Raw genomic sequence first — 15,951 nt, 5'->3', positions numbered from 1 at the left:
GTCCAACCCCCCCCTCCTCCTGATGCCGAGGGGAAATCGGTGAGGGCTCAGGACTGTGGCTCGTGCAGCTTTAATGGCTGCATTTGGTACGTGCTGCAGACCGATTATAATTATAGGGTTTTTTTTTGGGTTAGATCGCGTAAATATCAATGTGTCGTTCAACCCGCCACCACCCGACACAGCCAAGTAGTAAGGTTTGTCACGTAAACAGAACGTGCCAATTCGTTACTAGTATAGCACACCGGTGTGTTGGAGAGCTAATCCACAACATTTACAACCCGAGTGCGACGTTTTCGCCAGTAATTAGAACTCGCTTCATCAGGCGGACAGCCAGACACCCTTGCTAACAGAGGTGTTCTAAATGGTAAAGAGAAAGCCTCGCTTGCAGTGCCACACCTACCACCATTATGAAGGGAAACAATGGTGATCCAATCTCCGACCCCTAAGAATTGGTCTGCAGGTGTGCTGAGCATTTCTGTGAAGTCTTGGGATAGGGGAAATCCCCTTAAGCCCAGAAAACATCACGGGGAAAAGTGTGGATAACTCTGCCGGTGCTGTCGTGCCTCAAATACTGGAAGAAGTTGTCACCCCCTGCGAGGGGCTGGCAGAGGTGCCATCTGTTGAGGAAGTACGAAAGGAGATCCAGAGTCTGAGACCAAAAAAAGCACCGGGCAGAAATGATCTCCTCAGTGAACTACTGACGGAAGCTGGAGTCTGTGTGTAGACTGCCCTATATGACATCATCACAACTGTCTGGACCACAGAAAGGAGTCTGCAGCATTGGAATGATGCCCTGGTGATCCCCCTCATTAAGAAGTGGGGTCCGTACCGATTGAAACAACTGCAGGGGCATCTCCCTCCCGGCACGCCGTGGTTACAGCAGAGGCATATGGAATTTCAACCGGACCTACATCTCTGCTTTATTGACCTGCTTGAGGCTTATGATACCATCAATAGGCCAGGGTTCTGGGTTGTTCTTTGCGCTTTCGTGGTCCCTGACCCTCTGCTCACAAACATTATGGACCGTCATGATTGTGGGCAAGCCCAGGTAAAGCTGTGCGGCTGGGAGTCAGAACCATTCCCTGTTCACCTCGGGGTGTGACAGGGATATCTTCTGGCCCTCACATTATATAACTTATTTTTCGACCACGTAGTTCGAGAAGCTTTCCATGGCTCTACCAGAGAAATTTCTATCTGGTACAGATACAATGGGAGGCTGATCAATGCCTGGGTGTGGTCAAGGGATGGCTCTCTATTTGTCAACCATTTTATATGTGCTGATGATCTGGTGATTGCTGCTCACTTAAAGGAGTTGGATGTGCTGCTGCTGAACCTGGAGTGCATGGATATTTTATGTCATTCAACACTCCACCCCCTCAACTCCCCATGAGTGATGGGGGAGTAATGGGGCAGTTGTGGAGAGAGTGGAGAGGTTTCCATACCTGGGCATTGTGCTTATGACCAGCTCCGGTTTGGAAGCAGAGAATCAGCCGAGCGGCATTATCTCTTCATCAGCTGTGGAACTCTGTGTGGGAGTAACCTGGCCTTTCACGCCACATGAAGCTTCGGGTCTTCTCGGCCAGTTATACCCTCCCTTCTCTATGCTTGTAAAACATGGAAGCCCGGTAATGGAACATCACTGCCAGGTTCAAAACATGCAAGCTGTCCTGCCTACAATCCATCCTGGATTTAACAAGGCTGGATTGTGCGAGCTCACACATCCTTGAAAGATCTGGACACAGTTCCATCAGTAAGGGCAGGCGAGGTCCCGTTGGTTTTGTCATGTAGCCCGCATAGCCACCACGTGTCCAAGCAGCTTCTGTTTGGTCGACATGTAATAGAGGGGGCTAAATGGGCACGGCACGGGCAAGAGAAGAGATGGAGTGATGTGGTACAGGAGCATGTGGAGCTGAGTGGACTTGCCGAAGACTGGTATCAGCCGTGTCAAGATCGGCCTCTGTGGAGGAGGAGGCTCATGAAGGATGCTACTGGACAGTTGGAGGCAGTCGCCCCCAACAACAGCGGCGGCCTGAGGAGCAATGACCACAACGTGTGGAGCGCAGGGCGGCTAAAACGTAGAAAGTTGGCACAGTAAAGAGCACAGGTGGTGCATCTGCCAGTCATCCAAGTCGGCCAACCCATGGCACCTGGGTCTGTCCCATGACTTCCTGCCGGCGAGCCTTTGCACGTAACGTGGCCTTCAGAGTGCACAAGTGCCGCGGTGATGTTAATGCCACTTGGTGGCGAATGATGGCGGCTGTTGTTATTGTACGAGAGAGGGCGTGTGCGTGTGAGAGAGAGAGGGTGCGTGTACGTGGGTACGTGTGTACATACCCTGCCGTAACGCCACGAGCACAAGCTCTGTAGCGTCGGGCGGCTGCGCGCAAACCACCACACCACTCACCCTGCACAGAAAACGAAAAAAAGATCCCCCCATACAGCTGTTAACATTCTGTTGAGGGCAAGTGTTGCTCACGAGCACATATGAAGGCCGGCACAGCACACGAGGGGGTGGGTGGCCAGCACCACTCCCGGCCGCCTTTGTCTCCTTGGTGGCGATGTTTAAACACCGCTGAGTTAACCTAGGGCAGGCCCAGGACCGGTTCAGATAATCGTCACTGGTGTTGGCCATATAGCGGGAATCGAACTCGGGTAGGCGGGTTCGTCGTGCAAAGCACGAACCCCTACACCCTGCCGCTCTCCAGTAACACACACACACGTGCCTCCTCTCACACGTGCCTCCTCTCACGCACACACGCGCCTCCTCTTGCACACACCCGTATCCCCCACGCGCGCGCGCACAGACACGCACGTCATTTTATTTTAACCAAAACCTTGCATCCAATAAAAAAATATTCCAGCAGTTCGCAAGTTTCACGTATTTTGCCCATCCCTCACTATGGTCCCCCCCACCCCCCTTTACTTCCTCCGTGCTCCCCTCCCCGTTACCCACCCCCCCGCCCCCTCTCCCGCACCACCCCCAGCCGCCGCCGCCGCCGCGTCACCGCTGCGTCACCGCTGGTCGTTGAGGGCGATGTCGGCGTCGTGCGCGTGCATGAGGCGTGTGCGCGCCAGGAAGGGCTGCTCCAGCGCCCCCTCCAGCAGGCCGGGCTGCTGGGCCAGCACGTAGAGCACGCGGCACAGGCCCAGCGCGTCCGCCTCCTGCAGGGCCCCCAGCAGCGCGATGCTGCCCGGGCCGGCGCCCAGCACCGCCAGGCCCTGGGCGCCGCCGCCGCTCAGCAGCTGGGAGCGCGGCGGGGAGAGAGGGGGGGGGAAGGGGGATGAGGGTGTGCGTGCGCGCGAGAGTGGGTGTGTGCACGTGTGTGTGTTTGGGGAGCATTCGTGTAGCGGTCAGCGCGATGCGCTATGAACCTGGCGACCCGGGTTCGATTCCCGCTCACGGCCAACACCCAGTGACGATTATTTGAACCGGTCCTGAGACTCCCCTAGGTCGACTCAGCCTTAAATGAGCACCTGGTGCGGTGTGTAAACATCACCACTGGGGAGACAAAGGCGGTCGGGCGTGGTACTGGCCACCCGCCCCCTCGTGTACCATTCCAGCCTTCATAAGAGCTCGCTAACAGCACTTGCCCCTACAGTCTGTTAAGGCTATACAGGGGATATTTGTCTTTGTGTAGGATATCACTTGCCATACCAAATGCCGTACCGATGCGAGACCGTGATGATACCACTACGATACCAACACAATACCACACGATACCACCGCCATACCAATACCAACCATACCAATGCCATACCAACAAAAAAACCTGAAATATTATTACCACTTTTAAGAGTGTTTACGAAGGATGGGTCCTGCCAAGTGTTTACAGCAGGGGGCGATATTGTCATCCCACTTGAGCGATTTGCAGGTTTCGAATGCTTTGGCTGATCGCAGTTTCCACTGCGCGTGTAGGTTTAGCCATGGGAGTAGGACACCGGAGAGCCAGGGAGGGAACCCATGCGGACAAAAACTCCTCGCGGGAAGGCGCCCGAGTCAGGAATCGAACCCGGGCGCTCCCCGCTGCGAGGCGCCAGTCCGAGCCACTACGCCACCGCTCTGCCACCCACCACGTGGGGACCCGAGCTGTCTCACAAGGACGGAGCGACGGCAAGAGTGGAGAGAACGTCTCCACCTGCCTCGATACAGGCTGCCTCGTGTTCCCCTTGCGACCGTCACCACCACCACCACCACCAGGTGTCCAGCAATCCTTCACTTCCCTTTATTTTTAAGTCGATTCCTACCGCTCACGTCCCCTTGCAAATGAACTCGACGGGGATCATGCGCAGCAGTGGCGGCAGAAGCGTTGGCAGCAGCTATAGCGGCGGTGGCAGCAACAGCAGTGGCGGCAGCAGCTGTAGCAGCGGTGGCAGCAGCTGTAGCAGTGGTGGCAGCAACAGCAACGGTGGCAGCAGCTGTAGCGGCGGTGGCAGCAACAGCAGTGGTGGCAGCAACTGTAGCAGTGGTGGCAGCTATAGTGGCAGCAGCTGAAGCGGCAGCAGCAGCTGTAGCGGCGGTGGCAGCAACAGCTGTAGTGGCGGCAGCTGTAGCAGTGGTGGCAGCTATAGTGGCAGCAGCTGAAGCGGCAGCAGCAGCGGCGGTGGCAGCAACAGCAGCGGCGGCAGCAGCGGTGGCAGCAGCTACTGCGGAAAAACTTGGCAAGACCCTCCTGAAAAATAGTCTTGAGACTCGTCAAGGGCCTCGTGGGTGAACGAGCAGAACAACGATAACAAAATAAAGTCACTTCTTGTGGCCTCGGAAAGTTAGCCCAGGGTCAACTGTAGTCACTTGAAGATGTTTCTTGTTCATGTTTTTGTTTGTTGCAGTTGCACCCGAGTCAAGAGCCGCATACCTAATAAATGAAACTGAAATGAAACTGAAACTGTACGTAGCCAACCGTGCTAATCGGAGGTGTGGAGCCTGGCTGCGAAGTCCATTGGCACCGAGTCTGCCTGGATCTTATACTCCGAATCCCACCACGATTTCCGTGCGCCCCAGTGCGGTGAATGCAAGAGGCATCTCTCACTGTCCCACACGCCACCCCAAACCCTCTTCGTAGGCGGGTGCCTGGTAACCCTCCTGCCTGTGCAGTTGCACTGCCTGCACACTCGACGGCTACGACGCGTGCGGTTGTAATCCCGCACAGCCCGTGTCGCCATGCGCCCGCTCGCTCACCCTCATGAGGTCCGGGTGATTTCCGGGCCCCATGTCGTCTCTTCCGCCGGTGGTCGAGCTGTAGGGCCCCCCGTGCCCTCCGTGGGCCCCCGAGCCGGCCGAGCCCACCGAGGGGCGCCCGCGGCGGGCCATCACCACCCCCGAGCACGGCAGGCCCAGGGTGCCCCCACCACCCAGGATCCTCCCGGGGGCCCCCATGGGGGAGCCAAAGCTGGGCTGATCCAGAGAGATGCTGGGCCACGGAGAGGCACGAGGACGTACAAGGAGACACGGGTAGACACGGGGGAAGCACGGGCATGCACGGGGAGCCATGAGGAGGCACGGGGAGACACGAAGAGACACGGGGATGCACGGATACACAGGGAGGCACGGGGAGACACGGAGATCCACAGGGAGACACGGGGATCCACAGGGAGACACGGGGATCCACAGGAGACACAGGGAGGCACGGGGAGGCACAGGGAGAGACAGGGAGACACAGGGAGAGACAGGGAGACACAGAGATCCACAGGGAGACACGGGGATGCACGGAGAGACACGGGGAGGCACGGGGAGACACAGGGAGACACAGGGAGACACGGAGATCCACAGGGAGACACAGGGAGGCACAGGGGACGGGGGACACAGGGAGGTGGACACGTCAATCAGGAACGTCTCGCACGCGCAGCAACGCGTAAGAACACGAGCGCACGCACGGATGAACACGAGGCCACCCAGGAACACAAACACTCACGTCAACACAGGGACACACGATGATGACAACGGTGGTGATATCGATGATGGCGAGGAGGAGTGTGCGGATCACGTGGTTCCAAGTGGCTCGGCCTCCCTCTCAATGGGAGTTCTGACTTCAGCCCCCTGCTGGAAGCCGCCGTGTACCCCGCTCCAGGCAGCTGGGTGTTGTCTCTCGCCGTGCGAGCTATTTTGGCCAAACATCCCAATACAGAGACTCTTCCTGCTTACGAAGATTCGACTTGCGAACTTTCAGTGATACAAACAAAGCTGTCCGTGTGTCCAATTGCCTGCTCGGACCGAGAGTCGTATGTTCAACCGCCGCGCAATAAATGGCGGTGGTGGCGTCTACATCTGCAGAACGTAAAGAACCAGTGGCATCTACATCTACAAGAGATTATAGAACTTTTAAAGCCGTTGCCCGTGTTTAGTGTATACGCGGTACGTTTGGGATGGACAGGAGTAAAGTTGGACTTACGAACAAATCGACTTACGAACAGACCTCTGGAACCTAAGTAGAGAAGTCTCTGTATAGGAACCACAGAACTTGGGCAATTGTGGGTCATACCAGTCTGGATGCCTTCCACTGCTGCTCTATTGTTTCTCAAGCCTTTGAATCATTCTCTACGTGATTCATTCTCTACGTGAATCATTCTCTACGTGACTTTACCGAAAGAACCAAAGAGTATGGATCCCTGCAGTCACGAAAACTTAAAATCTAAATTCATTCTCTCTCTACAAATAATTTTCTCTCTCTCAAAATCATTCTTGCTCCGAATGACGATCTCTCTCGCCGAGAGTGAACGGACGCTGCATGTGTTACAGATGCGCAGTGATTCACTCCTCCAGTCCAGCATGTGTGGCGTCGGCGCTGCCGCTCCTGCTAGCGGAACGGAAGACAACCGTCACGGGGGAAGGCGCCACCGCGTGTCATGGACACGAGACAACGCGAGCGACAAGAGACAGACAACATGAGCAAAACGACACAGACAACGTGAGCAACACGACACAGACGTGACGCAAGACAGACAATGAGAGCGACACACACAGCACACAACACGACGCAAGACAGACAACGCAACATGAGAGATGAGAACGCGAACAACACACTAGACACACAACGCCAGCGACACGAGGCAATGCCAGGGTCATGTGGGGAGACGCCGAATCTTGAGAACCAACTTCATCCCCTAGTGCGGGGGAGAAGGTGAACCGGTACACACGCAACCATCACCACCACCCCCATCAACATCATCACCAACACCACTACCATTACCACCATCATCATCACGACCCTCACCATCATCACCATCATCATCACCAAAATCATCATCACCAACACCACCACCATCATCAACATCATCACCAACACCACTACCATCACCACCACCACCGTCAACATCATCACCAACACCACTACCATCACCACCACCGTCAACATCATCACCAACACTACTACCATCACCACCACCATCATCATCACCACCACCACCGTCAACATCACCACCAACACTACTACCATCACCACCGTCAACATCATCACCAACACTACTACCATCACCACCACCATCATCAACATCATCACCAACACCACCATCATCACCATCACCACCACCACCACCATCACCACCGTCAACATCATCACCAACACTACTACCATCACCACCACCATCATCAACATCATCACCAACACCACCATCATCATCATCATCACCATCACCACCATCATCATCATCACCATCATTAACATCATCACTACCCTCACCAACATCATTACCATCATCATCACAATCATGACCATCACCAACATCATTACTATCACCACCATCAACATCATTCCTACCATCAATATCATCACCATCATCATTCCCATTAACATCACATCATTATCACCATCACGACCATCATAGTCAAACTCATAACCATCATCACCACCATCATCACCACCACCAACATCATCACCATCATCGACATCATTATTAACATCAGATAAACAGCTGAAACAGCTTGCACCAATGGCTTTACTCGGGATATCAACTTCTAAAGTAATTTTAATATAAAAGCTTCACTCCAACACGTATGTACGTTGAACTTCGTTCGCACAGTATGTAGCCAACCGTGCTAACCGGGGGGCATCGCGTTCACACGCTTGGGGCAGCATTGGTCTTGAAGCAACGGCTGAGTAAATCGGGACGTGAATGTAATTAATAAGATGAGTAATAATATTATTATAATAATTACATATTTATCTAGGATGAGCCATGCCAGTCCTAGGAATGTTTTTCTAAGAGGGTTGTGCACTGGAGTTTTTCTAGTAAAATTAACGGTGAGTGTTTATACACTCATCAAAAACTGGGGTTTTCTTTTAAGATTTTACAGTGTTTATACACTCATCAAAAACTGGGGTTTTCTTTTAAGATTTTACGGTGTTTATACACTCATCAAAAACTGGGGTTATCTATTAAACTTAACGGTGAGTGTTTATACACTCATAAAAAATAGTTGTTTTCTATTACTATTAAAGGTTAGTGTTCATACACTCATTTGTAAATGTTTACACACTCATCAAAAACGGGGTTTTTCTATTAAGATTAACGGTAAATGTTTATACACTCATCAAAAACTGGGTTTTTCTATGAAGATTAACGTGATTGTTTTATCCACTGGGTTTTTCTATTAAGATTTGGAAACCACTGCAGCTGTGGACTTTTAAATCTAGATTGAAAACTCTTTCTTTAGATCTGCTTTTTGCCTTTAAGTTTGTTGTCCTTCTCCCGTACCTCCGATCGGCACGGTTGGCTACGTATGGTGCGAAAAAAGTTCAACATACAAACAGTGCATACGAGTGGGAGGGAACTGGAGAACCCGTAAAAAACCCAAACATGCGAGATGGAAACAGGTGGCGATTACTACACTTGCTGCACTGCCTTCTCCTGGCGAGCCAGGGTATGGCACGTGCTCGAAGCCCATCGGGAAGAAGGGAGTTTCAAAACATCTGTGAATCATAATATGTATTTATACTGGAGGAATGTGATGACCTAAAATAAGGTTATTTTTTACAAATATCCAGCAATGGTGATCCACCAAAACTCGCCACAGGTTCGGTTAGGCGCGGGGGCTGCGAGCAATGGGAGCACTAGCGGAGCCAGTGGGGGGGGGGGCGGCACGTGCCCCCCCAATGATCCGATCGAAATCCCTAATTTCGGTCGGATCATTGGGGTTTATTAGTAATAAATGGGCATTTTGCGACCCCCACTGCGTAGCATATTATTATGTGCCAGGGAATCTATGAGATGATAGGACAATAGTCTGAGTCCATAACTGGCAATACGTAACGGCAAAGCAGTTATAAGTGACTCAGAATTGTGCGCAGTTGCGTATACAGTCCACGACTTCCCTGAAGGCATTCACCTTCAGGGAGCGCGATGCCGATCACACACGTCAAATTCGACCCTCGATCGATGGCTGTGCCATCGCCGCACACGCGTCGAATATAAAGCAAGGGACAAGTCCTTAGTTACTAACAACTCCTCTATCATTTTTCGTTGGAGGGGTTGCCGCCCCTACCTGAAAATCTTGACTCTGCCATTGAATGGGAGGTGAATGGAGACGCCCGAAAGAGGTGAATGTTTGGGAATCTGTCGTCGAACAGGAGGCAGGTTGGAGAGGACAGTGGTGGTGGTGGTGGCGGCAGCAGCAGCATCGGAGCCGTCAACAACTTCGTGATATGATTTTAGCTCAATGAGTTTAAATTCTGCCGAGGTTTTCATCTGGTCGGAATTTGATTTGCATGTTTCATTTTAACACGTAGGCTTTCGCGACCAGTATTATTCATAATCAAGGTTTTTGGGTTAGATCGCGTTATTTATAAATGTGTCACAACCCTCCACCACCCGACACGGCTAATCAGTAAAAAATGTGTCACGTTGACAAAGGACAAATATTTCACTTTAGCCCACCGGTGTGTTGATGAGTGGATCCACAACATTTAAAATTTGAGTACGACGTTTCGCTGGTAATTACATCCAGAATCTTCGGGCGATTTGCCAGAATAGTGAAGCCATCCACCTGCTTCCTGTCTTAAATAGTGCAGAATGACGTCATCATTGTTGAACCCCCATCAGGATTCGAGATCAGAGGTGGGGATGTATGCAATTATGTAATAGATCAGTAATCAACCACTTAGCATGTGACTCACCTGTAAGGAATTGCAATATGTGTTGTGTATTATTATTAATATGCTTCCAGGCTGCTCTGAGTCTATAGCTATCACAGCGATTAAAATAATTTGCATTCTTCGAAATTTCAATTGATTCTTTAACTAATCTTGGCCAGTAATAATTAGTTCTGCATAACACTTCAACATTGTCAAAATCAATTGAATGTCCTTGTTGGCAAGCATGCTCTGCCACTGCAAACAGCTCTGTTTGGGATAATTTAATGTTACTTTGGTGTTAATTTAGTCTTACGCTAATGTTACGTCCCGTCTGTCCAATATAACCCATTCCGCATAAGCAATTGATCCGACATACACCTTCTGTTGATCACTTCGGTATTTCATCTTTAGTACAAGACACTAGTTTTTGAATTTTGTGTACCATACCAAATCTCACTTTAATGTTTTGCTTTTGTAAACCACGGGCTAATTTTTCAGCAACTGCCGAGATATATGGCATTTTAATTGTTTTGATAATCTGATCACTTTCAGCAGTATTGTTATTCGATGTTGATTTGGCATTCAATGCCCTGTTAATTTGAGCGTTATTGCAACCATTCAGTCTTAGTGCTTCTTTAACATGTGTAATCTCTTTCCCTAAACTTTCACCATCTGACTCTCTCTTTGCCCGATGTATGAGCGTCTTGATGAGAGAGGATTTCTGTGCTGGGTGATGATGCGAATCTGCATTCAGATAGGCATCTGTGTACGTTCCCTTTCGGTAGACGCTGTGTGTTATTTTGCCAGTTTGACCGCGTCCAAGCAAAATATCCAGGAATGGGAGTGTGTTATTCACCTACATTTCCATGGTGAACTGAATGGCTGGGTTTTGCGCATTGAGATGATTTAAAAATTAAATAAGTATGTCTTTACCATGTGGCCAGACAACCAAAGTGTCATCGACATATCTCAACCAAAAATATGGTTTTAATGTACTTGAGGCAAGTGCTCTTGTTTCTAAGTTTTCCATGTGTAGTGAGTCCAACTGAGTTGCAGACGTTATCTTGGGAGCAACACTATTTATTATACAACAGCACGCAACACGATCTACACTCGGGTCTCGAATGCCCATCTAACCACGCTACGGCGGAACTAGACACGGTTCGCTATCCCAGTCTGGACCACAAGCTGGGTCCCGGACCGCGTGGCTAGAGGCTTCTTCTCCCGGGCCATCGTTATATGCCCCCGGGCTGGGGCTGGCTCCGCCCTTCGCCCCACCCACACAGTGTTGGTGTACGGTGATTTTTCTGCAATTTTTTGCTGTCTTTTCTTAGATTTTCTGTTTGCACTCAGTTACATATTCACTTTAAGATGTTTTTTGTTCATGTTTTTGTTTGTTGCGGTTGCACCCAATTTAAGAGCCGAATGGCTCACAGGGCTCTACCTAATACATGAAACTTGAAACTTCCAGGTCTCTCGAGCTGCTTCTCGAAGGCTCCCGAGAGCTCTTTTGGACCACGTGACCGCCCCGCGGCCCCCGTCCACCGGTGGCCCCCCTCCAATAGCATCCGGTCACGTGTCAGCAGGTCATCCAGCGTATCATGCCCCAACGTAACCCTGGCTGGCTGACGCTCCCTCTCGCTCCCTCACTGGGAGCCCGCACCGCACACTGCTCGCGGTGCCTCCGTGCTGAGCAGTGCTCACAAAGCCCCGCTAGGGCTGGTACCACACCCCGTAACCCGGGCTGCCCATAATGACAACACATTACTCACCGGGGCTTACGCCCGGCACCATGCAGTGACAAGCACAGTACAGATTTGCTATAGCAGGAGAAAAAGGAGAACCCATTGCTGCTCCTTCCTTTTGTTTAAAGAGGTCACACCTCTCCACAAGAAATAAGTGTTATTTAGACAATGTTCGGCTAGTTTTTGAATATCTTCCGGTAAACCTGTCTTCTTTACCAGTGAATCAAGTAATTTAAGTGACTCGTTAACTGGAACCTTAGTGAGACAGAGAAATTACATCAAAACTTACCAGAATATCATTAGGGTTAAAATTAATATCTTTAATCACATTCACAAGATGTTCTGAATTTCTTATAAATGAAGATGTCCTTCCGATGTAGGGCTGTTTTTGTTTAGTTACATATTTTGCTAATTTATATGTGGCAGAGCCTATTGTACTTACTGTGGGTCGTAATGGGATACAGATTTTATGAATTTTTGGTAGCCCATACAATCTTAGTGGTTGTGCGGCCCGTGGCTTAATTTGGTATTGCTCAGTCTTGGGGATTAATTCATTTTCATTTTGATATTGTCGTCTAAAGCCTCGCATCCCATGATGTTCGGCGTGTCAGCATGCCGTTTGCATGGCTGCCGCTATATATAAACTACTAGCGGTAAGTACCCGGCGTTGCCTGGGGAAAAAATATATTTCAAAACTTCTCTTAAAAACATAACATGTAAATACACAAATACTAAGCTATTGTGAAAGCCCGGCTTGCCTTTCATCCATTTGTTTGTCAACAAAATTATAAGAGGCTTGCTGAAGTCCAAAAAGTTATAGAAAGTGGGGGGTAAATAGTTGATCTAAAAGGTTTCCAATTGTCGACCCCCGCCCCCTCAAAAAATGTTTTTACCCCCGCGTAGGCATATAGACCTACACACCCTACATACAACAGAGTAGAATCTAGTGACTCTTTAGTAGTATCTGACTCTACAGTAGTATCTACTGACTTTATAGCAGTATCTACTGACTCTATAGTAGTAGCTCCTGACTGGATTAGTAACTACTGACTATAGTAGTATCTACCGACTCTATAGTAGTATCTACCGACTCTATATCAGTATCTACCGACTCTATAGTAGTACCTGACTCTGCAGAAGTATCCAATGACTATAGTAGTAATTACTCCATAGTAGTATCTACCGACTCTACGGTAGTATCTACCGAATCTATAGTATGATCTACCGACTCTAAAGTAGTAACTACTGACCGTAGTAGTATCCACTGACTATAGTAGTAACTACTAACTATACAGTAGTATCTACTGACTATTGTAGTATCTACTGACTCTACAGCAGTATCTACTGCCTCTACAGTCGTATCTAATGACTACAGTAGCAGTATATACTGATTATAGTGGTATCGAGTGACGGTAGTATTAGCTGACTCTATAGTAGTAACTACTGATTCTATAGTATCTATTGACTCTATAGTAGTATCCACTGACGATAGTAGTAACTACTAACTCTATAGCAGTATCTGACTATAGTAGTATTTGCAGACTCTATAGCAATATCTGCTGGCTCTACAGTATCATCTCCCAACTCTACAATATCATCTCCCGACTCTGCAGTAGTATATCCCGACTCTATAGTAGTAACTACTGATTATACAGTAGTATCTACTTACTTTATAATAGTATCAATCGACTCTATAGCAGTTAACTTACTTAAAAGAGTGCCGTGGTGAGGCCTAGTCCTGTGCACAGCCCCCGGCCTCGCCTAGCTTGCCCAGCCGGCCGAGGTGCTACCCCTCCCACCATCCCCCGGCCCGCACTACAGTAATAGTATCTACGGACTATATTAGTAGCAGCTACCGACCCGATAGTAGTAAGTGGGGGGGGAGGACATCACACTTTGATGAATTTACCTCAGCGTTGTATGTAGTTTTTTTGCCCCCCCCCCCCCACCAATTGTGTGTGCGTTGCTATGGGAACCATGGGTCAGCGTTTCGCACATACAGATGCGAGCTTTGGCGCGCGCTCAGCGTAGTAATATAATTACTAGTAATACATTGTTAATTAAACTACTTTAAAGTGGACGGATGTGAAATACGAATAGCGCTGGCTCACCCCGGGGCTTATCTCGTGGTGTCTGGGTACTTTTTGAAAGGTATACCCCACACTTTGTGAATTAAAAGCATCGCAAGTTACGTTCACAGACACACAGAGACAAAAAGTGTATTTTATAGAGAAGATTATCATCAAATCACCACCACTTCCACCACTACCACCACCATACCATCATCATCGTGATCACCTTCATCATCACCACCACTACCACTCCCAAACTCGCCAACATCTCGACTTACACCAAACCAATCACCACCACCATCATTATGGCACACACTCACCCCACCATCAGATCCACCATGATAACAATCATCACCTTCGCCCTCAACACTTTCACCACCATCCGGGACCTCATCATCCTCCTCACCTGGGCTTGTGTAGCGCACACTTTCTCGTCGTGTGCTTCCTGAGCTTCATCACCACCGCTAGCGTCGCCTCCATCATCAACCACTGCTCACCCTCACCTGCTCACCTGAGCTCTTCACGTGCCGTTGTCCATGGACTGAGGCTTGCCCGCACTCAGCACCGCACACAGTTGCCATCACCACCACCACCATCGTGACCACCACCCTCACCAACAATATCGCCACCACCCCTCCACTTATCACCCCCATATTCAATTCGCCATTCTCACCCCATCGCCCTAAACCTGACAACCCACACCGCCACCCTTGCCAAAAACAACCATTATTCTCCACTAAGTGGTGATGTCACCACGGTGCTTGTGCCAGGCTAGGTCCACTTTTAGGCAATGGCAAAGTGTGGAAGGCTCTCTGCTGGCAGGAGGACAAATCGACTGAGATGACTGTCAGATGCACCACCTGCGCTCCCTACAATGCTACTTTGCTGCGTTTTAGCTGTCCAACGCTCCGCTCGTTGTTGTGAGCGTCGCTCTTCCGACTTCCATTGTTGTTGGAGAGCAAATGCCTCCAACTGCCCAGTAGGGTCCTTCATGAGCCTCCTCTTCCATAGAGGCCGATCTTGACAACGCTGGTACCAGTCAACGGTAAGCCCACTCCGCTTCATATCCTTCTGTACCATATCAGTCAATCTCTTCTCTAGCACATGCTGTGCCCATGTATCCCCATCTACCCGGCCAAACAGAAGCTGCCTGGGCCAGTGGTGGTTGGGCATGCGGCCTACTTTAACCTGCCTGAGGAGCTGGCCAATGGGAATGCTTTCAGATGTTTCAAGTATCTGTGAGCTTCTCGCACAATCTAGGCTGGTTAAACCCAGGATGGGTCAGGCGGGTCACATCCTGAAAGTATCAAGCTAGCTCAGCTTGTGCCTGGAAAGGGGTCCACGTTTTGCGAGCACAGAGAAAGGGGGGGGGGGGCATAACTGTGGCTTCGTATGAAGTGACAGGCCAGGGAGCTCCCATACAGCGCTACTTTCGTAGCCAATGAGAAGACAATGCCGCTAAACTTATAAGATGCGAGACATCCATTGCCAAATCGGAGTTGGTAATGATCACACTGCCCAGGTATTGGAACTCTTCACTTTCTTACACAGCTGCCACATCACTCATGGTGAGTTGGAGGGGGGGGTGGGGTTATTTGATGACAGGCAGATGCTTTGTGCTTGTCTTACCTCTCAGTGGCAAGTTCCTGGTGAAGAATGGAGATTTGAACTCTGACCCTCAGGAATATGTATAGAGATTTACTGACCATTTTTGTGAGGTCTTGGTGAGGGTGGGGAGTAATTTCCTAAGCTCAAACAATATCATGGGGCAAGGAGGGCCTGTTCCTGCAACGGTTGCGGAGCCTCGAAGGCGAGAGGAAGTAGCCATCCCCTGTGAGCGGCTGGCTGATGTGCCATCAGCCAAGGAGGTGTGTGGAGCGATCCGGAGGATGAGACCAGGTAAAGTACTGGGTAGAGATGACTTCCCAAGCGAACTGCTGAGGAGGGTGGTGACTGCGTGCAGACTCTGCTACGTGACATCATAACAATTGCTTGGACCGCACGACGGATTCTACGGGATTGGAAAAATACCCTGGTGGTCGCCCAATTTGAAGGGGGACTGCACCGTTT

At 50.1% G+C, this 15,951-nt stretch overlaps 1 protein-coding gene across 2 annotated transcripts in view; it reads right to left on the bottom strand.

The window, feature by feature from the left end:
* Nucleotides 1-15,951, bottom strand: part of LOC133352422 (uncharacterized) — a 50,443-nt gene that overhangs the window by 28,345 nt on the left and 6,147 nt on the right. For both annotated transcript variants that reach the window (XM_061568050.1, XM_061568051.1), the window contains 3 exons: nt 5,177-5,408; nt 3,017-3,243; nt 2,335-2,405 (listed from right to left, as the gene is read on the bottom strand). In XM_061568050.1, the coding sequence (XP_061424034.1) occupies nt 2,335-2,405; nt 3,017-3,243; nt 5,177-5,408 (530 nt within the window). The remainder of the gene's footprint in view (nt 1-2,334; nt 2,406-3,016; nt 3,244-5,176; nt 5,409-15,951) is intronic.

This window comes from Lethenteron reissneri, chromosome 40 (genome assembly GCF_015708825.2).
Source record: "Lethenteron reissneri isolate LAM-NWPU_2019-01 chromosome 40, ASM1570882v1, whole genome shotgun sequence".
Taxonomy (NCBI): Eukaryota; Metazoa; Chordata; class Hyperoartia; order Petromyzontiformes; family Petromyzontidae; genus Lethenteron; species Lethenteron reissneri.
The sequence above is the reverse complement of the archived record's forward strand: the minus strand, read 5'-3'. Positions and strand labels throughout refer to the sequence as shown.